Source organism: Apostichopus japonicus, chromosome 3 (genome assembly GCF_037975245.1).
Source record: "Apostichopus japonicus isolate 1M-3 chromosome 3, ASM3797524v1, whole genome shotgun sequence".
Taxonomy (NCBI): Eukaryota; Metazoa; Echinodermata; class Holothuroidea; order Aspidochirotida; family Stichopodidae; genus Apostichopus; species Apostichopus japonicus.
Window position 1 is genome coordinate 12,039,455 of NC_092563.1, and position 26,506 is coordinate 12,065,960.

Here is a 26,506-nt window from a genome sequence, read left to right on the forward strand (position 1 = left end):
AAGTTGCGGAGAAAGAGGCTCATGTTTAATTAAAGTTAATGGATTTTGTATCATATGACAAAGGCGTGGAAACTGGCTGTTTTCACAGAAAAGACATTTGTCTTGTCTGCTATAGTTATTGGAAGGCTGCCATCTACCACTACCACAATGCACCTACATTATTCCAGGTGTGTGCATTTAAATGCCACAGGCAAGACAAATGTATTATCTGACATATAACTGTGCATGGTTCTGCATGGTGGGAGTTGTGTTGGGGTGTTTCTTATGGTGAGGGCTAACTGAAGCATGACAGGGTGTTGATAAGTTTTGAGTGATGTGCTGTATTTTAGTTTCATCTCTCACTCTATGAATGTGAAGGAAGAATGGTTTGTGACTAGCTTTGATTTCATCATGATGCATTCAACTTGCAGAAGGCAAGATTAGCAATGATTGACATGATCTCTTTGCCTTGGTAATACCAAAAATAGTTTCTGTAAGGATTTATTTGACGGTAAAGTCCTACAGTGAAATTCGTGAAACATATTTGAATAAAGAATTATAGCTAAGTTAAGTTGGCCAAGCACTTCCTGACTCATTGCAATCTCAATCAACTGGGCACAAGCTACATTTCAATATTCTTCAAGAACTATTAGCATGCAACTAAGCCCGCGACCCTCCCTCCCCCACCCCCCATACACCATATGAATGATTGGCACAGACTGAGCCACTGTTGTTCGTGCCAAAGTTTAGATGGTTTTGCATGATTGTCTGCATTTAGTTAACCCGGCAAGTCTAGTTATAAAAGCTACACACAGCCGACTGCTGGTCAAGTAAATGTTAGTAGTAGAGACTTCCTGAATGAAGCCAACACTACTTGAAGCTGGCTATCATCATGCAGTTGTAAGCACATACACACTGCCTGACTATATATGATGTTATGCATTTAGGCAAACTCTGTATTTATTTTCTATTTGGAAATGGGTGCGTCTGTATTACCTGATGCTGTTCATTATGGCTCAGCAGACTGTAGTACTACACAGCTAGAATAATGTGATTTATCTATTTGCTACAGTATACTGTCCTTTGGTGACGATCTTCAATGTTATTCTAGGTGACACTTTCCAAACAACTCTGCCAAAGAGTTTCAAATTCAAGTGGAGGCCTTAAACTCCTTCCCACACAAACACCTCCATTTCCTCTTTAAATGTCAGACTTGAGAGACTTGATTACTTTCCCAATTAGTACTCTGGGACCTCCTAAAGGCTTCTACTTCAATTTGGTTCGGCAATAGATTGTTGAAAACAGAGTGCTTTGAAAGATTATACTGAGCTGATGGATTGTCCTTATTGCAGGTGAGGGTGACCAACTGGATGTCACCGTACCTGTAAGGGTAGCTATCTGTATGCTGTGTTAGTAGAGGGGCAGGTGAACTATTCATCACGACAAACAACCAAACAAACATTGTAAATGAAGGATATTTGTCCAGGTATAAACAGGATGATTTGATGCTTATTTATGCCATTGATGTAAACACCGTACCTGTAAGGTAGGTTTCTGTATGCTGAGATAGTAGTGGGCAAACAAACAAACACTGTAAATGAAGGATATTTGTCCAGGTATAAACAGGTTGTTTTGATGCTTATTCATGTCATTGATGCAAACACTGTACCTGCAAGGAAGGTGTCTGTATGCTGAGATAGTAGTGGGCAAACAAACAAACACTGTAAATGAAGGATATTTGTCCAGGTATAAACAGGTTGATTTGATGCTTATTCATGTCATTGATGCAAACACTGTACCTGCAAGGAAGGTGTCTGTATGCTGAGATAGTAGTGGGCAAACAAACAAACACTGTAAATGAAGGATATTTGTCCAGGTATAAACAGGTTGTTTTGATGCTTATTCATGTCATTGATGCAAACACTGTACCTGCAAGGAAGGTGTCTGTATGCTGAGTTAGTAGTGGGCAAACAAACACTGTAAATGAAGGATATTTGTCCAGGTATAAACAGGTTGATTTGATGCTTATTCATGTCATTGATGCAAACACTGTACCTGCAAGGAAGGTGTCTGTATGCTGAGATAGTAGTGGGCAAACAAACAAACACTGTAAATGAAGGATATTTGTCCAGGTATAAACAGGTTGTTTTGATGCTTATTCATGTCATTGATGCAAACACTGTACCTGCAAGGAAGGTGTCTGTATGCTGAGTTAGTAGTGGGCAAACAAACAAACACTGTAAATGAAGGATATTTGTCCAGGTATAAACAGGTTGATTTGATGCTTATTCATGTCATTGATGCAAAAGAACATATGTTAATGACCGTGCTTAAAACAGACTATGGAAAATTCATAAGAAATTTAAAAAAAACAAGTTAATGTTGCAGTTGGAAGATGGACAGCAATGTTTCATGGTGGTAGGTCGAATACACAATAAAGACCAGCATCTGTGCCCAAACTCACATAGGTAGGATGTTAGTGTGATGTGCCCTGTTTGACATAACCAAGACTGAGATTATAACATTCACTTCATTTTCAATCAAACTGCAAAAGAGTTGACATATTTATTTTGTTTTCTTTTGAAATAATCTCCATCTATATGAAGTTTCTAGTAGGACACCATAACACTATTTGCTTATAGTCTTTTTTTTCCTTTAAAACTGTACAATATGATATTTCTCTCCCTAGGTCATAGGTCAAATGTAATAACAGCCTTTGTGTGTTTGTGCGGTTCTAGATCCTTATAGAAAGGATCCCTTTTATAGCCATAATCTTTCTGGTTTTTCTTGTTTGTTGATAAAGATCTAGACAGATTCTTTTTCACTTATTAATATTAAATATTACAAGCTATTTAACCAACAGGAAATTTAGCAGAAATAATGTATATTGATGATCACGGGCGAATTCATTTGCCTTCACAAAGCAAAGGAGGTTGAAACTTGTTTTGAAAAAGTTAACATCAGTCAAAGCTATGGGTTTGATGACTGAAGCTAACCTCAACTTGATCGATATCATGTCAGTTTTCTCGTTCACAATTCACATTTTTGCGGCTGTAAAATTGAATTTACTAAAGTGCTTGGGAGTCCATAAAGGTAACTTCTAAAATCATGCCTGTTTCTCGAGAGAGTTGACATTTTCTTTGAGATCTACTCACTGTCTGGTGATGATGACACGTCCCAGGTGAAAGTAAATCATTCATATTATATCATTCAGATGAGTGAAACAAATAAAGAGCAAAACGGACGAAAGTTTTATATATACTTTTTTTACAACGTTGTTAACACCTTTAATACAAAAACATTGATTAACAGTACAATCACGTGAATCTTGTAAAACTACCAAACCATATGTAATACAATCTGCTACAAAGATAATCTTGATTTGATGATATCATTAACACATCACTGACAAACATGTATCGACACGAAGAGAAAGCTAAGCCCAGAAATTATTCCCCGTTTTGTTTCTAAGATGGCTGGTACAGATTAGGGGAGCTGCAATTTCAAAGTCAATGATAGTAGTAACAGAATACAAGAATATATCATTGTATTCTGTAACTGCCTAGGCCTATGGGCAGCATCTGATTAGAGATTGCAATAAAAAACAAAAAACTTTAGTAAAAATTACTTCATTTTATTTCCTGAACTTTGAAGTACTTTACGAAAGATTCAGAGTGGATTTCAAATGTGAAAATAGCAAAGAAAGAATATTTTACTGACCAACGAAATTGACACATAGCACACTGCAAAATACCGTCTGTTCCATAATTTTTTCACTTCGCATTGTTGTGTCATTGGAAGGCAGTGTGGGTTCCTATATGATGCTGTCATCGTTGGGTGAGCGTCCTTGCATGATTCTTGAAACTTAATCAATCCTCATCACCTGCTTTAATATTTGATCATCATATCCATATAGATATACGATCAGTCTTGAAGTAAGGGACATTGCCCCACACCATACGTAGTCTCAATAATTCCAATATAAGATATACGTTGACACGCTGAAAGGGGTTTTTGATATGTTAAAAGGTTTTATGTATTTGTGTGAATATAAATAAACATCTTTTTACTAGCAACCGTTATTTAAAAAGCAGCAGTGTCGCGCCATCCTCGGTCATTTACCACCGGTAGCTTGAACGCCACTCTGCTATACCCCATCTCCATCTAAGTATTTATCGTCTGAAATCACCGACCAAACCTAGCTTCATTATAAATTAGTATTATTTACTGATATCAACATGACCATGGGCGGCGATCATGGGGGGGGGGGGGGACGGGGGGGGGGACATGTCCCCCCACTATTTTAGGTGGGGGGATATAGTATCTAATATCCCCCCCCCCCAATATTTGGTGGCATAGTTTTTTTTTAAGCATATGTTTTGTACTTTTTTATGATATCGCTAGTAATTTCCAAATAGAAAATGCTTAGATGCAACTGACAAGGCCTGGGAAGTGCCATTTCCATCGATCTGGGAGGCATTTTCGGCCAAAATTTTCTTTGGCGCTTCGCGCCAACTTGTGGTGGCGCTACGCTTAGAATGTCTGGGTACAAGCTTTGCCCCTCCCTTGGCAAATTCCTCGCAAGGCGCCTGTCTAACCGTGTCACAATTTGTTACTATATATGACCGAAAGTAGTTTTTCCTTTTTTTCGAAATGATTAGCTAGACGGACCGCATCCGTAATGAAATAAGTATGTACAATCATATATATGATCCACATCGATATGGGTTCACTGGGTTTCCATTTGGCCTGTTTCCTACAAGATTTCTAAACGCAGGTGCGTAGCCAAGGGAGGGGGGGGGCGAAGGGTGGAGACGGCCCCTCCCCTTCAAGCATATTTCTTTTTTGGGAATTTTCTATGATATCGAAGTTTTATAGCAGCCGTTATAAGAGGTTTTAATATTTGTACACCAATAATTTAACTGTGTCTGAATTTTCGAAAATTCCTTGACCAACATTCTTCATCATACTTCCCTCTACTCGTTCAATTTTGACCGGTCTGTTAGGGGTTGAGGTTTTTTTTCTATATTGGTTGTTCATAGATGAAATTTTGTGTAACATTATGGTTATGTTTTGAAGTGAATTTATTATTCAAATTCTGAACAAATAATGGGCTTAAAACCTTGCAAAGTGGGGCTGACGGGTATCGTGGGGCGTTACGTAGAATAACCTACAAAAGCAATGATCCACAGGAGATGCAATGAGGTCGAACATGATGTGTGAATGGTGACAATCTTGAAAAAAGGTTATGAATGAAAAAAAAAAACTATTAGGAAAAACTTGGTTCTCAGGCAAAAATGTACATCTGGTTGGTCATTTTCAAGCCCGAAAAGTGCCATTTCCGGTGATCTGGGGGGCTATCAAAACCAGAAATTTTCTTGTACGCTGCGCGCCAACCAATGGTAGCGCTCCGCTTTGATAGTAATTCGCCTGCACCCAAGCAAATGTCCCCCCCCCCCAATATTTGAAACAGATCGCCGCCCCTGAACATGACATCGACCTGTACTTCAGGTTCCACATCCATTCCTCTATAAACAAGATACGACAGAGAAGTCGGCTTGGAAAGTTGCAATTGCTGACAAAGGGAGAGCAAACTAATAGTGTAAAGATTAGAGTAGGGATTGCTCTCCTTTACTTTATTTATTTATTCAGTTCTTAATGGATGTGAGTACCCGGACTATGTTTGTCCGAAGTATCCTTTCTAGATTCGAATTCGTCTTGTTAACAAACTTACCAAGCAATTGCCATCTTCATTATTTATTCTGCCATATCTTGCTTGCCTATAGCTGTACATTAACTCGCGTGATACGGTCGGTTGCTAGTTTTGATAAGGCTATCGATATGAAAACTGGCAACTTAAAATTGCTCACTTTGTGTTTCAAAAACGTAGATGAATTTTAAATTACATTAGCAGAGGTTCTTGGTAAAGATCCCACGCAAGGTCATCGAGTTTCCCCTGCAGATAATGAAAACAGTAAACGAGACGTTTCTCCCGGAAAGGTATCGACTAGGAAGTAATACCGTCCAGCAGCCGTTTCGTAAGAGCTAGCTGCTCCCTTGAGAACTGTTGACAGTATGGAGTGGCCACTTGGCCGGTATTGCGGTATTTACACACGGGCAAGAGAAGGCACGCCGCCTTGTTACGCGCTGGTCAATATAGGCCACATATCCGAAGGTTGTTGGCAATAATGGTATCTGTGACTGCGTCGAAAACAAATTGGATGTTTGTAGTGTCCGTGGCACAGGTCATGTGTGTGTAGATCTCCTTGGAGGTACTTCTGTTTAAAGCCTCGAACTTTGATTGGATGAAAGAGGCAGCTGGGTGGAACTCATTGGGACCTAGGAAAAAAAAAACTCGAGCAGTAAATTTATCACTTTCATTAAGATGAATCGAGTAAAATGATTTGTGGCGCAGTATAGATTACTGCAAAATTGACACTGTTCATATATTCAGATGGCATCTGTCGGCTGTGTCGGGCATTGGGCTAGTTTTAGTTAGCCGGAATAATAGACAACGAAATGAAAGAATTTTATAAAAGTATGGTTTCTTATATTGATTTAAAGTAAGACGTTTTAACCTCTATTTGATCTACATGAATGAATCAGCTTTCATCAGCATGTACGAGCGTAAACTGACTTTTTCGATATCTCCGAAATTTTGCTCAATGTGTAGTCATCTCATTTGACCATCTATGTCAGTTTGAACAGCCATGAATAAAGCTATCATGTGAGTGTGCCCAATCAGTGTTCCTTTAGACTTAGCCGGTAGTACATCCAAAATATGTTCAAAATATACCGTACTTAGCAAAAAATGGAGATTTCACAAAGGAAGCCAGGTGACGTAAATGTCCACGGGGTTCGCCCTGGCCCTCAACACCCATTGGGATCATCTACCCTCAATTAACTGATTCTGTTCAGTCTGCGGTATGTATTCTTAATGTTATATTGCGTGATAGGGGTGGGGGGGGGGGGGGTTGTGAGTGTAGGACCAGGGAGTTGATAAATAATGCACTAACTTGGTTATTCGAGTAAACTACAGCAAACATCCATTTACTAATAAGAATTAAAACTACCTCATTATTAGTAAACCATTCCCACAATGCACACCCGATTATTTACTCCTAGTTTGTATTAATCTTTTGGTATCATCGACTTCATAAAGAATTCATTTTTTAAAGGATTGTATTGTAAAAGATTGTGGAGAATACCGGTATTTTTTATACGTATAATCACATTAACATCTTTTCTGTACATTTAAACTAATGCAAATTATTTAAATTGAGTTTTCAAGAAAAATTCGCCCAGGATAGAGTCTGGCCAACCAACTTGAATCCACCCTCAACATTAGTCCCCTTATATCGAGACTTTAACTGTGTGATCATAACGATGTTACGTCACGTGATTACCACGTGTCCCTTGAAAAGTGTATATGGATACTACACATGATCAGGTTAAGGGTTGGTGAGCGATCTTCTGCTTACTACACATAATCACATAATTATGTAAATGTTAACAGTTATCCATATATATTCCTATATATTCATTTTTTATTCCAGTAACAATGCCGTCGGGACGAGAGGTGGTGTGTCTGCTACTAGAATCAGGCGCGTAGCCAGGAATTTGCCAAGGGAGGGGCGAAAATGTAGGCAAACTATCAGAGCCGTAGATACGGCATTTCAAACTAGCTAAGCGTAGCGCCACCATGTTGGTGAGAAGCGTACAAGAAAATTTTGGCTGAAAATGCTGGAAAATGCTGGAAATGGCACTTCCCAGGCCTTGTAAGTTGCATCTTAGCATTTTCTCTTTTGAAATTACTAGCGATATTATCAAAACATTAACAATTTTATTTAAAATATGCTCAAGGGGGGGGAGGGCGGCTGCCCCCTTCGCCCCCCCCCCCCTTGGCTACGCGCCTGACTAGAATTGTAACTTAAAACATGTTTCTTTCATTTCAAGTTAAGCATGTGCACTTTGTACGCAGTTATAGGGCTCATTGTGTCAAATTCTGGATAAAGAGAATCTTTGCGATGAGAAGAAATGTAGTATTTCAAAGAATGATGATTTTTCTGTTGGTCAAAATGCAGACAAAAGCTTTTATAATAATTCATACTCACCCGTGTAGTCATGAAAACAAATTGTCAGAGGTGACTTGGAAATTTTCTCTTGAAATAAATCTTTCTTATTCAGAAATAGAATTATTGACGTCTGTGTAAACCACTTGTTGTTGCAAATGGAGTCGAATAACTTCAGGCTCTCCTTCATACGATTCTGCAAATGACAAGTTCGAACATATTTTGGTAAAAAGAAACTGTGCAGATAGCCAACCGTTTTATAAATATCAAAACTATGCCCCAACTGAGATGAATATGTCATGTGTTCTCAACTGATATCAGCATTTCGAAGGAAATATAAATAAAAGTAATTACGCGTTTATTTTAACTGGCATATATGTTCAAAACTAACGTCTGGTTTTTCCTTTTTCTATCCTCAGATTCGTTGCGACATTTTTTTGTTACGTATATACGTATTTATAACACGTTGAGCATACTTATATCTGTTTTGATTTCTATATCTAATACATATTATGATGATGATGGTTATAATGGTGATGGTGGTTGTGATGGTGATGGTGATGTGGTGGTGGTGATGGTTGTGCTGATGGTGATGGTGATGATATTGGTGATGGTGTGATGATGATGATGATGATGGTGATGGCGATGGCGATGGCGATGGCGATGGCGATGGCGATGGCGATGGCGATGGCGATGGCGATGGCGATGGCGATGGCGATGGCGATGGCGATGGCGATGGCGATGGCGATGGCGATGGCGATGGCGATGGCGATGGCGATGGCGATGGCGATGGCGATGGCGATGGCGATGGCGATGGCGATGGCGATGGCGATGGCGATGGCGATGGCGATGGCGATGGCGATGGCGATGGCGATGGCGATGGCGATGGCGATGGCGATGGCGATGGCGATGGCGATGGCGATGGCGATGGCGATGGCGATGGCGATGGCGATGGCGATGGCGATGGCGATGGCGATGGCGATGGCGATGGCGATGGCGATGGCGATGGCGATGGCGATGGCGATGGCGATGGCGATGGCGATGGCGATGGCGATGGCGATGGCGATGGCGATGGCGATGGCGATGGCGATGACGATGGCGATGACGATGGCGATGACGATGACGATGACGATGACGATGACGATGACGATGACGATGATGATGCACAACTTGCACAACTTGTGTAGACCTAATTATAGACCTAATTTATAGCCTAAATATGCATCAGAAGCACCATTTTACGTTTCATTTTTTTCTGTGGGAGGACCCCACACCTTCTACACGGGAGTCAGCTTCAAGGACGTCAGGTTCCCCTCTTATATAATTAAAATCCTACATCCCGATGTCCTAGTATCTTGATAAACTTTGATGTTTTAATACCGATAGAGAATTTCTACGTCAGCTTTCTTATATAGAAACGTAGCCTCTTCGGCTATGCGGCTGATACAATTTCGCAATATTTCAACCACGTGATTTTACTCTGCACTAAAATTAATTAGCATGTTAAGTTGTTAAGTTCTATTCGAAAATCAACTAGCCTACATATAGTATTGTTTATATGAGTTGATTCTTACCGTGACGTCATCCTCTAACAACCTTTGGTCGTATCCACTTAGAGCTACGCAAAATATGATAGCCGTAACGTCTTCAAAACAGTGTATCCATTTCTTTCGCTCTGACCTTTGACCTCCAACGTCAAATAACCTGCAAAACCAAGTGTCCCAAAATAAGTGAGGCACATCGCAAGTATAGATCCATATTATAGCTATTGCTCTGAACGTCCACTCTAAAAGTCTGAAGTAACCTTGGTGCAGTACCTCTTGGTTGGTGTTAGGCTAATCAGAAACAGTTTTATTCACCGAATTGGCTGTAGAGAAGGACACTCCTAAAATTGAGGCAATGTTGACAGCTTCCTCTGCTGATTTTGGTATTACTATAATCCGATAGCAATGTACATGCTGTAACGATGCACCTAAAACTGTGTACCTAAACACTCCACCAGAGTCTAGAATTGGTGGGTATCCGAGCTCCGAGGTCACGTGATTATAGGTTTTACGTCATGTAAAACATACGTCATGTTCTATGCTCATAATTTTAATCTGTCAGGAACTATAGCACATTAATAAATGTTGTAGTCGGAAGAACTAGCACATTAATACATGTTGTAGTCGGAAGAACTAGCACAGTATTACATGTTGTAGTCGGAAGTATACTATAGCACATTAATACATGTTGTAGTCGGAAGAACTAGCACATTAATACATGTTGTAGTCGGAAGAACTAGCACAGTATTACATGTTGTAGTCGGAAGTATACTAGCACATTAATACATGTTGTAGTCGGAAGAACTAGCACATTAATACATGTTGTTGTCGGAAGAACTAGCACATTAATACATGTTGTAGTCGGAAGAACTAGCACATTAATACATGTTGTAGTCGGAAGAACTAGCACATTAATACAGGTTGTAGTCGGAAGAACTAGCACATTAATACAGGTTGTAGTCGGAAGAACTAGCACAGTATTACATGTTGTAGTCGGAAGTATACTAGCACATTAATAAATGTTGTAGTCGGAAGAAGCACATTAATACATGTACTGAGTCGGAAGAACTATAGCACATTAATACAGGTTGTAGTCGGAAGAACTAGCACAGTATTACATGTTGTAGTCGGAAGTATACTAGCACATTAATAAATGTTGTAGTCGGAAGAACTAGCACATTAATACAGGTTGTAGTCGGAAGAACTAGCACAGTATTACATGTTGTAGTCGGAAGTATACTAGCACATTAATAAATGTTGTAGTCGGAAGAACTAGCACATTAATACATGTTGTAGTCGGAAGAACTAGCACAGTATTACATGTTGTAGTCGGAAGTATACTATAGCACATTAATACATGTTGTAGTCGGAAGAACTAGCACAGTATTACATGTTGTAGTCGGAAGTATACTAGCACATTAATACATGTTGTAGTCGGAAGAACTAGCACATTAATACATGTTGTTGTCGGAAGAACTAGCACATTAATACATGTTGTAGTCGGAAGAACTAGCACATTAATACATGTTGTAGTCGGAAGAACTAGCACATTAATACAGGTTGTAGTCGGAAGAACTAGCACATTAATACAGGTTGTAGTCGGAAGAACTAGCACAGTATTACATGTTGTAGTCGGAAGTATACTAGCACATTAATAAATGTTGTAGTCGGAAGAAGCACATTAATACATGTACTGAGTCGGAAGAACTATAGCACATTAATACATGTTGTAGTCGGAAGAACTAGCACAGTATTACATGTTGTAGTCGGAAGTATACTAGCACATTAATACATCTTGTAGTCGGAAGAACTAGCACGTTAATATATGTTGTAGTCGGAAGAACTAGCATATTAATACATGTTGTAGTCGGGAGAACTAGCACATTAATACACGTTGTTAATTTTTCGATTGTACCCTTGACCATAGTTGCATTCATCACAAAAATGCAGAAACCGAAAATGTGGATAACTTCGTTTTGTCTAAGTTTTGCTTGTGATTAATGTTAATATGAGAAGTTTGTGGGCGACGACTGAAACGCCTATTGACAAGAACATTGTTCAATTTCAAATAATATGACGTAAATGACGAGAATTGGGAGCTTTTCCACTTTGCCTGTTACATTTGATTAATACCAACATAGTTTGGAATCTGGGCAACGAAATGTTCAGAATCACATTTACGTCTATTAATTAGTCACTATGTAACCTGTATTTGGTAACATATCTACGACATATGTCTTAGTTTGATCAATCTTGCTGTTAATAATAGACCTACTTACAGCCTGTCTGATAAACTTTTAATCTTAAACAGTTGTTTTGAAGAGTGAATAATGCATATACAATTCATACTGTCTGGGACGAACTGTTTCCCCTTAAAAAAAACTTTCAAAAATATCCAATTTATATGCATTGACACTGCAGTACGTTAGCTGGTGATGTGAAGAAAATGGTTATGAATGGGTAGCTTTACAATAATCAAAATGTTCTTAATCCTTCCTGCAGGAATATTTCCACTTACTGTAGACTGCCTATCTCAAAGGACGTGTTTTGCAGACAGTACGTTTAGTATAAATAATGTCCGTAAATAAACCCAGAATGCCCCATCAACAATGGTCTTCATGAAGTATGTATAAATCCTCCCATTATTACTCTCCTTACGTTGCATGATTAAAAGGACGAAGTCGAAGAAGAAAAAGCCGTATAAACTCGCAGCTAACGGAAATTAATGCTTAAAAGCAAACGTTAGTTAATGCTGCCCTGCATCTTATAATGAGTAACGAGGTTCTTTTTACGGCCATGCACAGTTTTAACGACAAATCAATTAAATGAAAAAGGACACACAAAGCAATACACCTGTTTATGAAAGGTTAAATCACTGTTGCTGCAATTGAAATGTACGATATACTGGCCTTTAATTAACCATTATATTTAAAGAACATGACTGAGGCGATCAAATAGGTATTTGGCAGGATTCAATAGCTTCATAAAAAGAATAGTCCAGGATCAAAATGTCCTTTTGCTATGTTAAAGAGGAACTTAATCTAAGCATTCTGGTGAAATTTGCATTCAATTCCTATGTAACGTTTTTGAGATATTGACAGTTGAAGTTGCCACCTTTCGTACCAAAAGTGAACTTGGAGCAAACAGGTGTGACATCATTGTTGCACACTGATACATAATGTTTTGTTTTCCTTTAAAAATTACGTCTAATTTTATACTCCACAATTGAAGGCATCCATAATGTGGATGTACCATAGGTATTTTATAAACTTCACATCCCCTCAAGACAAACTAGTAACCCTATCCAATCCAAGGTCAAATCAATAGACTGAAAAATCAAGAAAAAACAAAACATTATTTGTCAGTGTGCAACTATGACATCACACCTGTTTGCTTCAAGTTCACTTATGGTAGAATATCAGATAAAAACGGTACATAAGAAATGAATGCAAATTTCACAAGAATGCTTAGATTATGTTCCTCTTTAACATATCAAAAAGAAATTTTGACCTGGACTTTTCTTTTAAGTTCCATGCCAACTGAATACTTTCTTTTATTCTGGAATATTCCATGCATTATGTATTAGACTGGTAATCGCGTGTAACATAAAGAAAAAAAAATAATATTTCCATCACTTTAATGTTAATAAATGAATATCATTGCTTCTTCGTCCAGACACTTTTCATATTTCGTCCAGACACTTTTCATATTGCAGTACTAAACACATGTAAAAGGCAGTTTCCTACTTTATGCCCAAACTTATAACCTTTAAGGGCCTTTCGCTTCGAGTAACATCAACATGTTTACAATCATTCGCTCAAAAAGTATGGTTTTAACTGGGTTTTTGTACCGAGTGCTGTCTACAACCACTACTACATCAAACCAATTTTTTTTAGCTAAAGGCTAGACGAACACATGTGTCACGCGAAGACAGAGAGGAGATATCCTGTCCAATTTAAATAACTTAAAGAAGCATCGAAAAAGCCTGCAGTACAAAGTCACAGTGTTACTAGCAATGATAAGGTTAGCTAATGTCTTGTTTAATTTATTGTTCATTCAAACATCGTCCACAATAAAATATTTATTTGTAATCGGTTGCCAGTCAGAGAAAGAAAAAAAAAGAACATATCCTTTGTAAAACTTTGTAACAAGAATTTTATCTCAATGTTACCAGTTTTTTGGCCAGGAAGTTTTTGCATTTCAACATAGTTTCTAAATATTTATATATCCAGAATGAGTGTTAAATTAGATATTAAAATGTCCCAGAGAGTACCGTATGTAATAGTTCGTAAAATTCAGTCTTGAATATCAAGTTAATCGGGAGTGCCCATCTTTGGACTATTATTGTTACCGACATAATGTGTTTAATATGAGGACTTACTTGAATTGGAGATTTCTGAAGGTAAAGTGAGTCTCCACAATTCCAGTTGTTTTAACTCTTGTTCTGAGTATATCCTGTTCATTGGGTAGATATTCGGGATCACCAATCCTCTCTAAACTATCTAGAAAACTACAGAGAAAGAATGTGAAAGATTAGTATTATAAGTGCAGAAAAAGAGATGAAATAAAACATGTAATGTCTATAGAAATGTACACAGGCAGCCAGACAGACATTTAACTAACGATAGGCTGGTATATAGAACACTACAAGACAAAGAAAAAACCAGTTAAGCAACGATGGCTAGAAAACAGCAACAGACAAACTATCCAAAGCGAGGGATGAAACATTACGAAACAACTTCTCATTGCTTTAAAAATATCAGTTTACATGCTCTCAGTATACGGTATAGACGAGTACAGTTCACGCCAATGGGAGACATGTTCTATTTAGCTGTGCGCAAAAGTAGGCCTATTATCTCTTCTTTAAGTAATACTTACTTGATAACATCTAATGTGACTCACTGAAACCTGAGATATACATCATTAAATCATCATGAAAAACACCTTTAAAATATGAAACACAAGTGCCACTCAGAAATATTTGCATTTTGCTTGGTTTTTATACCTCAGGTAACAAAATACGACTTTGCAACCAATTGAACCTTCTCACTGATAGCTCAAGACATTGAAAAACAGGTTTCTACCACATTGTAGTGTGTAAGTACCGTAATTTTGTAAATACAATTCTAACATATTAGATATCAGAATTGTCGGATTTAAATAATTGATTTAAATAAAATTCACTGGCTCTACAATTAAAAAAAGGGTTCTATTTAAGTTTAACAAGAAATAATTGTAAAAAGGAACTATTTTTGGCTAAACCCTTTTTTAAACATGAACTGGTCCAATCAAGTACAAAATGGTTGTCATTTCCAGGGCTTTATCTAACACTACAACAAAATTCCAACATAGATAATAATACAATTAAAATTGAACTGCACTTGTTTTGTTTACGGTCTATAATGTTTTACAGTTAGAAAACTTCATGAGCTCAAAGTATTGTTAATGGTTTGCATTCATGTTACAACAAATGTTTCATAGTTTGAGAAAGTATGTTACTTTTCAATCATTATTACAACTTGATGTTAAAGTTTAACATATCTGGCATGTCTGGCTGCAAAGTAAGGTAGTAAACCTATCACACACTGTTTCCACTTGTGTCAAATGCTAGTGAAATATCTTCTGCATGGATGCAACACTGAATCATCCACATTGCCGTGTAAAATGACGTATAGTTAAATATTAAAGATCAGTGTATATAAAATGAGGGATGACAGTTATCCACACAGGCATTGGATAGCCATGGTATCCAAGTAAACACCTTCTATCCTATATCAAGGAAAACATTTTTTTTATAAAATCAAATATCAATACTTTACAATAAAACACTTGGGCGATATTCGCGAAGAGAAGTTTGTCATTAAATCATAAACAACTAGAAACCGATTCCTCCATTCTATATGCCTCACCGTGCGTTTACAATTCATACTTATGAAAGTTCAAAATAAATTAATCGAAGCCCTCGATTTCAATTATAGGAATTGTAGATTTTGTCACGTGGTTTTGCGCCTTCTTATATTGCTCGTGCATTAATATAAGAGTAAAGTTCGCATGCTCCAATTACATTGGCACACGCTCAGTATGAATGTATCCGCACACTTGGGGAAACAACGCAGTTAACTTGGCTAATTCATTAAGTGGTAATTTTGTGATCGCCCTCCATTTCCCTACTTACTTGTGCTTCATTACGCTATGGCCGTCACTTTTGTGTAGCTATAGGTTTCGTTCGAAGAATGATTAACTGTTACGCAGTATACGGGTCAACCATTCTATTAATTGTTATTTTACCCCGTAGAACTCACTGTACCAATGTGCACTATAAACAAATAGTTCTAGAATTATAGTGTTTGAACTGTTACCAAAACCATTCTTAGTCCCTAAAAATGCCTTAATACTTTGTATTCAGGCGCGTAGCCAAGGGGGGGGGGCGAAGGGGGAAGCCGCCCCCCCCCCCCTTGAGCATATTTTTTAATTTTTGTTTTAATGTTTTTATTATATCGCTAGTATTTTCAAAGGGGAAAGGCTATAAGATGCAACTTACAAGGCCTGGAAAGTGCCATTTCCAGCGATCTGGGAGGCATTTTCAGCCACAATTTTCTTGTAAGTATACGCTTCGCGCCAATCATGGTGGCGCTACGCTTAGATAGTTTGCAGTGCCGAATCTACAGTTTCGCCCCTCCCTTGGCAAATTCCTGGCTACGTGCCTGTTTGTATTTCATTAGTAAGTAAGTTTTTGTTCTTTTTTTGGTCAGTTGTAGGTGGATGAGACTCTTACGCTTAGATGTTGATCCCCCCCCCCCTCCGTTTATTTAGTGGAATGGTTCCACAAAACCTGAACATAATCTTTCTATATACTTGAAAGAATCAAGCAACATCTGATTGGCTTGCAACTATACAGTGGACACAACTATTTAATAACAAGGCTTGATTGATATTACAGTGTTTACAATTTCCAACTAATCTATAAATAGCCGCCACCTTCTTGAGCGCGTGCAGAGCCAAGAAAGAACAGGTGTTGGATAGGCCCTGCGCAAGTATGATAGGCTATCGCGTTGCTGTTACTTCTTGTAAGAAAGCTTTTGTTGCAAAATATTCTGATACTGTTGCTACTCAAACCACGTTTTCACAAATAGTTTGCTCAATGGGACATTACAAACCGTTAGGCTTGAAATGCGTAGAGTTACACTACTTGCAAGTTACGAAACCTATTTCATAGATCACTAAAAAAACATGTTTGGAGAAAACCATCGTATGTGTTGATTTTAAGAAGTAATCTTAGTATGTTAGTAGCTGATATTAATATGCAGCCTTGCCGTATAAATCATTTCGCAGGTTCATTTACTTAAACTAACATTTGTTTACAGTCTTACCATTACGTGACTGAAGGGCCGCATAGCCTATATACGTAATAATATTAGGCCTATGTTGTAGCATAGGCCGAGTTGGGATTTAGGTTGAATACGTAATGAACGGGTACCCGGGGACCGACCGAACCGCGCAGATGGGTACTCGGTGCCGATTTTGGGACCGGTTCCTTCAATCAATTCTCAACCTCCCTCTCGGCCCGCCCACCAGTCCCCCAAACAATAAAATGACACAGGCCTATCTATATAACCACTCTCACGCCGTAACAAAAAGAGTTCGCGCATAAGTAATCAACCGTAAATCTGAAATATGTACCCAAAATATTAGTATTGTAATGAGAAATAAGGAAGGACAATTTGGCACTTTTCACTCCTCTAACCAAATATGTTATTAATTCACACGATACGTACTGCAAATGGTGCAATAAGGTTCACAAAATAGTGACTCGGGACAATCATGCACAGATGAATATCTAACTTTGCCCATGGAGACTGACGATGACTGTGTTCAAAATACGTCACCATTTTAAAATCCCTCTAGCACTTACGACAACGGGAACAGCATATCTGCTGCCACCTACTTTCGAAAATTTCAAATCGGATGAATTTGAAAGTACATTAAAATATGAATCATCTTTACCCTGTATGATTAACATAACTTCCTCAACAATTTCGACATCACCACAACGCTGTCACTAATGGGCAATTTAAAACTTCGATTTATTTGCCTGCAAGTTCAATTATGTCTAGTTCTACTGACAAGACTTTACTTTGACCAAAGTCCATGAAAACGCACGTGTCGTTTTCATATACTTTGGTGATAAAGTGATCGTCCCTTCATTCCAACACACTGGGAATTCTATGGTGTGATTTATACTTTCAAGGGCCTTGGTAACAGCAAATAGTCACTTAATGAATAATGTAACCCTCATGAAGCATACATATGTGAATACCACGGAAAGATATAGAGGTTCGTTTAAAGTTAAAGGATATCGTTAGGAACAAAATGTTGTGTATATATATATATATATATATATATATATATATATATATATATATATATATATATATATATATGGGTGGGTGCGTGTGTATATCTATTTCGATAATCTAACGATCAGATTCATTAGCTTGACAAATCTATTAGCTGATCACCCATTAATTTAGTGACAAAATCTGAAAGGGTCTCTCATTTTACTCTGGAGAATACTCGTATAACTTAAAAAAAAACAATAATTGCGTATTTTTAATAAAGGTTTGCTTTGTAATGATCACATAGTAATTTCGTCAAAATTCAGACGATGGTATCTGGCGCAATTATTCTCTCAGAATAAGCCAAGAATAGTCTCTCAAGAAGTCATCATATAAATATCTGGTTTACATTAACCACTAATTACAAACGAACTATCTTATGGCAGTTTCGATGATCCTCTTGAAAATTTAATATCCGAGCATTAGAATTATTGACCTTATTGGCCAAGTGTTACCATGGTGACACTGTAATATATCTTATCCGTATTTCTTCATATAACTGAATACTCTTATCATACTCGAACTCTGATATATAAATCAGTGGCGTTATGTCCGCTTTGTAAGAAATTGAAATTTGAAAGGAGGAAAAAATGAGTTATGGAATATATATAAGGACTCAAACTGACCAATTTGTAAGTTAAAAAATCTGGACGTGAATCGATAAAAAGGAAGAACTAAGATTTTGAAGGACCATTGGATGGAGTTTATGTTCTAAATGTCAAGGTCTATTGAAGTGAGAAGAAATCGTTGGATCCCATTATTTTGTCTGTCGGTCATGACAATCAAAATGTCATGAGATGGCTATTTTAGATGCTGATTTAAATTTAATTACACGGAATCGCATCGAATATTCTGAAAGTGGCTGTGTGAAACCTATAGGATTGATTTCGGTCTATGTTTATTGAAACAAATAAGGCAGCAGGCCGTCCAAATTGTCGGTGAGACAGTTTCCGATTGGCTTTTTCGATGAAAAGCTTTAGAAGAGCTTGGCCAAACGGAATTCCAGTTTAAGATATAGCGTGTTGAAGTATAAGCTTAAAGGGGATATTCTGGTGATAAACAATGTGATACTTATATTGAGGCGACAAATACTCCACATTGCTATAGTTGTAAACCCCGTATTAACATCATGCCCCTAACTCGAGATATGGTCGATTGAATGTAACCTATGTTTGATTGGCTAAACCTTCAACTACTCGTTGAAGTTGAATCATTGTATAGTGGGTCTGTGATGTCATCTGGGCAAATGCTCTTTTCTAAGCTTTACTAAGGCTATTATAATCTACCTTTTTTTTATCCTTGAAACCTGATGTCAAAGTTCTCTGTATACTTAGACTTTCATCAAAATGTATCTGTTTTGTAGAAATATTGTTTTTTCTTGTGAATAAATGATTGACAAATTATAAAGAAAACCGAAGACATTTTCAATAGAATGAATTGCACTATGACATTATCCATTCCGCTGTTGCCAGATGCCAGATGATAAAAATCATATCTTTGCAATACAAAATGCAATTAGATTCAGAAAATTTCAGCAATTTATTCACTTTATAAGATTTTTCCCATTCGCTCTTGCAATGGCAACTGTGGCATGTATAGAATGAGTGAAACGGGCGACACGGTGTAGGGTCATAGGCTACCGACTAATAGGATTATGTGTGTTTTCGTATAATATGAAGGAGGTTTGGGCTCGAATTATGTAAGAAAAGTATTGTAATATTGAAATACAAGTCAGAAAGTCCATACTTCTGAAAGCACACAAAACTACTGCGGACCTTTTGTATTATGACAACAAAGTCTAACTCCAGGCTTTACTTTTCCTTAGTTCATAACACTATTGTCAGAATAGCTTAGGTCCCACGGTAGGTTTGTGTCATATTGAGAAGCGGTTTTCACTCTGCTGTTTGGAATAACGACGTTTTGTCTTCCAAATCAGTGACACATTGTCTGACTGAGGGCAATGCCATAGAGTATTGTGTTTCCATGGCAACATTGTCAACGATATGATCAATTCTACTATAATCAGTCTGTAATTTCACGCGTTTATGAGATGAGTAGGTAATCAGACAATCTCTTGACAATATCGTTACTGCTAGCTCATAGATGGACATCATCTACTCTGAGGTAGTCTTCCTTGATTTCAGAAGGTTATTTGTCTTATCCTTTCAAATGAATTCTAGCTACATCAGATGAGGATACTCTTGGCCAACGGACACTATAGGTAACCTTCGGATAATGTTTCAAGCCTTCAGTTAGTGATAACAATAATGATACATAATAATTCAAATTGTTCACAATTTGTCCTTAACTTTGTAACCGTCACTACCGTGAAACATTTAATCTTTTCTGGAGCAGCCCTGTAAGATATGATTATTTTCCTTATTGCAATATTAGAACGTGCATGGGGCCAGGATTTCGAAGCAATCGTTTTTTTTTTTTTCTAAAGGAAGAATTCATTTCATATAGATGAAACCTTATAACTAGACAAAGGATAATAAAGATATTGGCCTATACTTTAATCTATTCAATTAAAATATGTTAACTTGAGTATTTGTTTTAACTCGTTCGATAACTTTAGCAAAGTCAGCTTTTACAACATGAAAATTGTTAGAAATGTAAATGAAATAGCAAGAATCAGCAAGTATCAAATTATAATGCTTTACAACAAGGATATGGCTTAGGTACTTTTATTTCTAGTTTACAGAAGTGATATGTTAACAAATGACAACTTTGAATAATTTAGGATAATTTGTATAATTTGGAAAGTTTGAATCCTTTGAATAATTCGAATCACTTAAATCCTTTGAATTAATTGATTCACTCGAATCACTTGGATCACTCAAATCACCTGATTCACTTGAATCACTTGAATCCTTTGGAATCATTCGAATCACTTTAATCCTTTGAATAACTTGAATCATTCGAATAATTTGAATAATTTGGATCATTTTTTTCATTTCAATTGCTTCAATATCTTCAATTATTTCAATCATTCCAAATAGAAGATGTTTTATTTGGTGATGAATTGTAATTCGGTGAGGTACCCGTTAATATATTTTTTTTAATCCTTTTTTCTTATTTCTCACAACCTCAATATTGTTAATCCTCCCCCAACACAATTTACTACTGCAGCTATAACGTAAAACAAATGGTCGAACGAAAATATATATCTTTCATACTGTCAGCCTTAAGCAAACAATATATAATAGGCTAGATAAATTACGGGCAGATTCTTTCCTAATTGCCGGGAACTCCACTTATTACTTACAATATGTTACATATAATGTGAAAAACAGCCTTGAACTATAATTTTACGATTGATCATAATACACCGCATTCCGAGAAAATTGTTGTTTCGCCTGCTAGTTTCACGTCTCATGCTTTTCCTATTATATAATACTTTTCTCTTCCTTGCAGTCAGTCGCCTACATCAATAAACAATCTACTGAGGAGGAAATTACCACGGTAGCTTCTTATATTTGTCATAGATCGTCATATATTACGAAATTTGAAACTGATATTTAATATCATATGATTATGAATAAGCGACTTTAGCAATGGCAGCAGTGTTACCAAGGCCGTAGGTGTCTATGTCTTATAGCTTACCATGCAACGTTATCCATTCGAATTTTGACAGCAGTAAACTTTCCACGGAAATGAATGAAAATGCATTTCCACACAGTATATATATATATATATATATATATATATATATATATATATATATATATATATATATATATATATATATATATATATATATATATATATATATATATATATATATATATATATATATATATATATATATATATTATTTATATTCATCTCTGAGCTACATGCTGTAAATACTGCTATATGAAATTTGAAATAGCGCATATGCGCTATGATTTCATACATACAAAGTAGTCTATAGGGCTTCAAATGTCAAAATGTTGTAACACCCAAAAAGGAGACACAATGCAATTCCACACGCACATAGCGAAATACAGCAAAACTCATTTGAGGAAAGTCTCGAAATTTTTGCTTTCTTCTGTTTTATTATTGTAGATATGAAAGAAAAAGAGCAGTAGACAGACATGTATGAGAATGACTTACTACTTAGCAGAATCTGTTAGTTGGTATTCTCTTGATCGTGCATATACCTCCTGGATTCCTGGATCCTTCCACAGACGTATTAAGGCAGCACTGAGCGAAGACGTGTAAGGTTCGGAATCTTGCAAGTCAGCTAGAACCTCTAAAACCAAAGAAGCATCGTTCTGTTGAAAGACGCAAATAGCGAATGACAAATAGCAATGAATGTAATGTACATGAAATGGAGAGAATGTGTTCTTTCTGAGTTAGTACATATTTAAAATAAAGACCATTGACGATAATAACTTAGATACTGTCTAGTCACGTCATATTAGTAGCTTAACTATAATAAAACTTAGATACTGCAGGGACGTAGCCAGGGGGGGAGCAGGGGGAGCGACCGCTCCCCCCTTTCAGTGTCGATATTTTTTTTAAACTGTCGTTTTTTAGCATGGTATTTTGTCAGTGCTCTTTTGATCTTGAATACTCGTCAGCTCCGTTAACTCGATTGTAATCGTAGTAACATTCACGCCTACTGATTCAACTACTTACTTAGTTTGGCAGATGCAATTAGCTAAATTAAGCTTATAGCCAATTACAAGCCTACAGTTGGCCACTGCGTAATAAAATACATATTGCCTACCTAACCGCACTCTATGGAATGTCACGAACTGTATGCACAACAACGTCGACAACGTTCGTTCTATGAGTCGTCCTAAGTTGTTGCACGAACAGCATGTTATGAAGCTAAGCTAGCAATCGTACGTGATACGCTCTTCCTATAATAAGTATTACACTGCTAATACACTGCGATAACGATACTTGTTTTTAGGCCACTGCATATCTGGCTATATTACAAAATATGAAAGTTTATATTGTCCATCAGTTAAGTTCGTCAAATGTATTAAAGTCCAGACATTGGACAATAAACAAGAATCATCCTACTGGAAAAATTGTAAAAGAGCACTATGTTTGTCTTTCTGATATATTATGTATAACAACATGTAAAAGAATTCAAACAGGAAACAAAATCTGCTGATAATGATATCATATGATCAGGGGCGTAGCCAGTATATAGCACTGTAGGCCCGGGCCTACATTTTTTTTGACCAAGTTATCTTTTTTTTTTTAAACACCCATAATTCAAATCGATAAGCTTGCTGGACGAGTTTAAGAGTCTATAGACAGGAAAAACTATGGAAATGAACGTAGCAAGAATATGGCTAAATTAGGTGACCTATTCTTCTGTCATCAAGGCTGTCATTTCTATCGCGCCGAAAAAGACTAGGATCCGATCTTGTCAGTTTTTTAACATCTAGTTAAGAACCCGTTTACGCAGATAATATTTCAGTTGAGAAAACAGTTGAGAAATTTGCATCAGATGGCAATCGTCGGATAGCTCTCGCCTTCTCTTATTAGGCTAACTTAAACATTTACTAGCTACAGTTGTATCAAAGACAACTACTGGCTATAGTTGTATCAAAGACATTTCTGGCCTATCTTTGTATCTACAAGTATCAGAAGTTGAAAAGTAAGACTATACTCTGTACATGTACCTTGCTGATTTTAATACATTATGTAATATTGAATTACGTACTATTTTAACTCGTTTGTATTGTGGGTTTAAAAGTGATATTGTATGAGGTGTCTCAAGTTAGCAAGAGGCCAGGGAACCAGAATGAACACTCGGGAAGCGCCGTTTCCGGCCATCTGAGGGGTTTGTAAAACCAAAAATTTTCTTGTACGCTTCGCGCCAACCGATGGTGGCGCTCCGCTCAGATAGTCGTGCCTACAACTTTGAAAATCCATATCAATCGCAAAAGGTGCTCCCCCCTTTCAAATTCCTGGCTACGTCGTTGAGATACTGTCTACTCACATCAGATTAGTAGCTTAACTATAGTCAAACTTAGATACTGTCTAGTCAAATCAGATTAGTATCTTAACTATAGTCAAACTTAGATACTGTCTAGTCAAATCAGATTAGTAGCTTAACTATATTAAAACTTAGATACTGTCTAGTCACATCAGATTAGTATCTTAACTATAGTAAAACTTATATACTGTCTAGTCACATCAGATTAGTAGCTTAACTATAATAAAACTTAGATACCGTCTAGTCACATCAGATTAGTAGATTAACTATAGTAAAACTTATATACTGTCTAGTCACATCAGATTAGTAGCTTAACTATAATAAAACTTAGATACTGTCTAGTCATATCAGATTAGTATCTTAACTATAGTAAAACTTATATACTGTCTAGTCACATCAGATTAGTAGCTTAACTATAATAAAACTTAGATACCGTCTAGTCACATCAGATTAGTAGATTAACTATAGTAAAACTTAGATACTGTCTAGTCACATCAGATTAGTAGCTTAACTATAATAAAACTTAGATACTGTCTAGTCACATCAGATTAGTATCTTAACTATAGTAAAACTTATATACTGTCTAGTCACATCAGATTAGTAGCTTAACTATAATAAAACTTAGATACCGTCTAGTCACATCAGATTAGTAGCTTAACTATAATTAAACTTAGATACTGTCTAGTCACATCAGATTAGTTGCTTAACTATAGTAAAACTTAGATACCGTCTAGTCACATCAGATTAGTAGCTTAAATATAGTAAAACTTTGATACTGTCTAGTCACATCAGATTAGTAGCTTAACTATAGTAAAACGGGTGATGTATTTTCTTTATTACAATCATCTTCGTCTGAAAGCAAAACAATAACATACACCAATACAAACAAACACAGAAGTAAAAAAAAACATTAAAATCATGATGACGAATTATTATTCTTCGAGACTCAATAGATGTCCAGCCTTTAGCAATGCTTCGCTGGTTATTTACGGAATACGTGTAATGATTTCCTTCAGAAGGAGAGACATCAGCGGTGCCTTATGTTAAAGTGTATAGTTAATTACGTTGTATATGTTAGAAATCACGTCATTTGCACAAACGAATGCTCGGGGATAGCTGTCAGGCAATTATTTCGTACAATTGAAAATGAAACAGAAACAAATGAACATAGGAACAATTTATACATAGTACAAATAAGAAACCAAGGGTTGATTAAACGTTAAGCTATCAGGCAAAATTAGACACAGTTTTTTTTTATATAACAGTGCACAGAAATCTCCAGGAGTCATATGTTGACAACAGTGTTTTTCGCAATTGTACCTTCTAACGTGACTTTGTCCGAGTAGTACTTTTAACAAGTTGCCAGAGAGAGGGCCCCCAGTTCAGCTTGGGGACGAAGCCGAAAACACCAATACTTTCACCATTTTCTTTGTCTTGATTCAATTAATGTACGTGTTGCCTGAGAGCTGTCAGGAGGGAGCCTCGGATCAATACGAGTAAAGCTTTGACAAGTAGACGTATGTGCGTCCTTACAGATCTTAACGCACAAGTGGATGGTCCAGTGATGCTAATGCATATCATTATATCACAAGGGTTGCAAGCTTATACTGACAAATGGTAAGGCAACGAGGACTCGTGTTTTATTCAAGTTTCGTATTTCTTAATGTCCTCCCTCTAGAAAGTTAAGGAAGTGAACGTGAGAATGACACATAATGATGACGAGGATACCTCATCATTTCGGTTTCATTTTGACTTCAGTATAATTCTAGTGGAGATGGTATCGGGAAGCACATATAATGAACTGTTGCCTGAGGAGCGAACAATTAATGTCATATCGAGGGATCGAGACGGCCTTGAACCTTTCTAGTCACAATTAAAATAAGAAGACGACTTGAAAATAATTATCAGAAATTGAATATTGGCATTTCACGAAGCTGCGATAGCTTAATGAACAATTTGTGTATGTTTTGTATATTTGTTTATATATTTGTTTATATATTTGTTTATATATTTGTTTATATATTTGTTTATATATTTGTTTATATATATATATATATATATATATATATATATATCAAAAATCAACCCTTCAATAGCCCTCAATCATGTCTAGTTAACTGGGTGAATGGTGGCTTGATTTTCATAGATATCAATAGCATATAAATCTGCAATGTTCATCTTGTTTTAAGACATGTAGTTAAAGACGACTGCTGGCGTATGTGCACTGTTTTAGCACGTTGTCCCTTTGAACGTGAATTATGATTATAAATACGGTAACCTTGCGTATGCGGGCGTGTACAAATCGATGACGAGCAAAACTAGCTACTTATAGGGGAACTTATCAATATCGGTTTCCTATGATGATGCAAAGTTTACTAGTAAGTCGACGGGGTTCGGGGGGGGGGGCGTGGGGATTAATACCCTGCCATGGAGAGTACCGTTAGGGTACACTGTATATTTGTCCAGGTGATTGTCTGTGTAAACAAACTATTCAAGTCTCATTGGTTAGTTTCATATAGGCCAAAGGGTGCTTAATAAAATTCTACGAAGGGCAGAGAAAGCAACAAC

The 26,506-nt window shown here is 36.8% G+C and overlaps 1 protein-coding gene across 1 annotated transcript in view; it reads right to left on the reverse strand.

Moving 5' to 3' along the window:
- Positions 1 to 5,467: 5,467 nt before the first annotated feature.
- The window catches only part of LOC139963269 (guanine nucleotide-binding protein G(o) subunit alpha-like), a 39,132-nt gene continuing 18,093 nt past the window's right edge, over positions 5,468 to 26,506 (reverse strand). The window contains exons 4-8 of the mRNA XM_071963922.1: positions 22,090 to 22,250; positions 13,977 to 14,105; positions 9,626 to 9,755; positions 8,094 to 8,247; positions 5,468 to 6,318 (exon numbers count right to left, since the gene is read on the reverse strand). Coding sequence (XP_071820023.1) covers positions 6,131 to 6,318; positions 8,094 to 8,247; positions 9,626 to 9,755; positions 13,977 to 14,105; positions 22,090 to 22,250 — 762 coding nt within the window. The 3' untranslated portion in view covers positions 5,468 to 6,130. The remainder of the gene's footprint in view (positions 6,319 to 8,093; positions 8,248 to 9,625; positions 9,756 to 13,976; positions 14,106 to 22,089; positions 22,251 to 26,506) is intronic.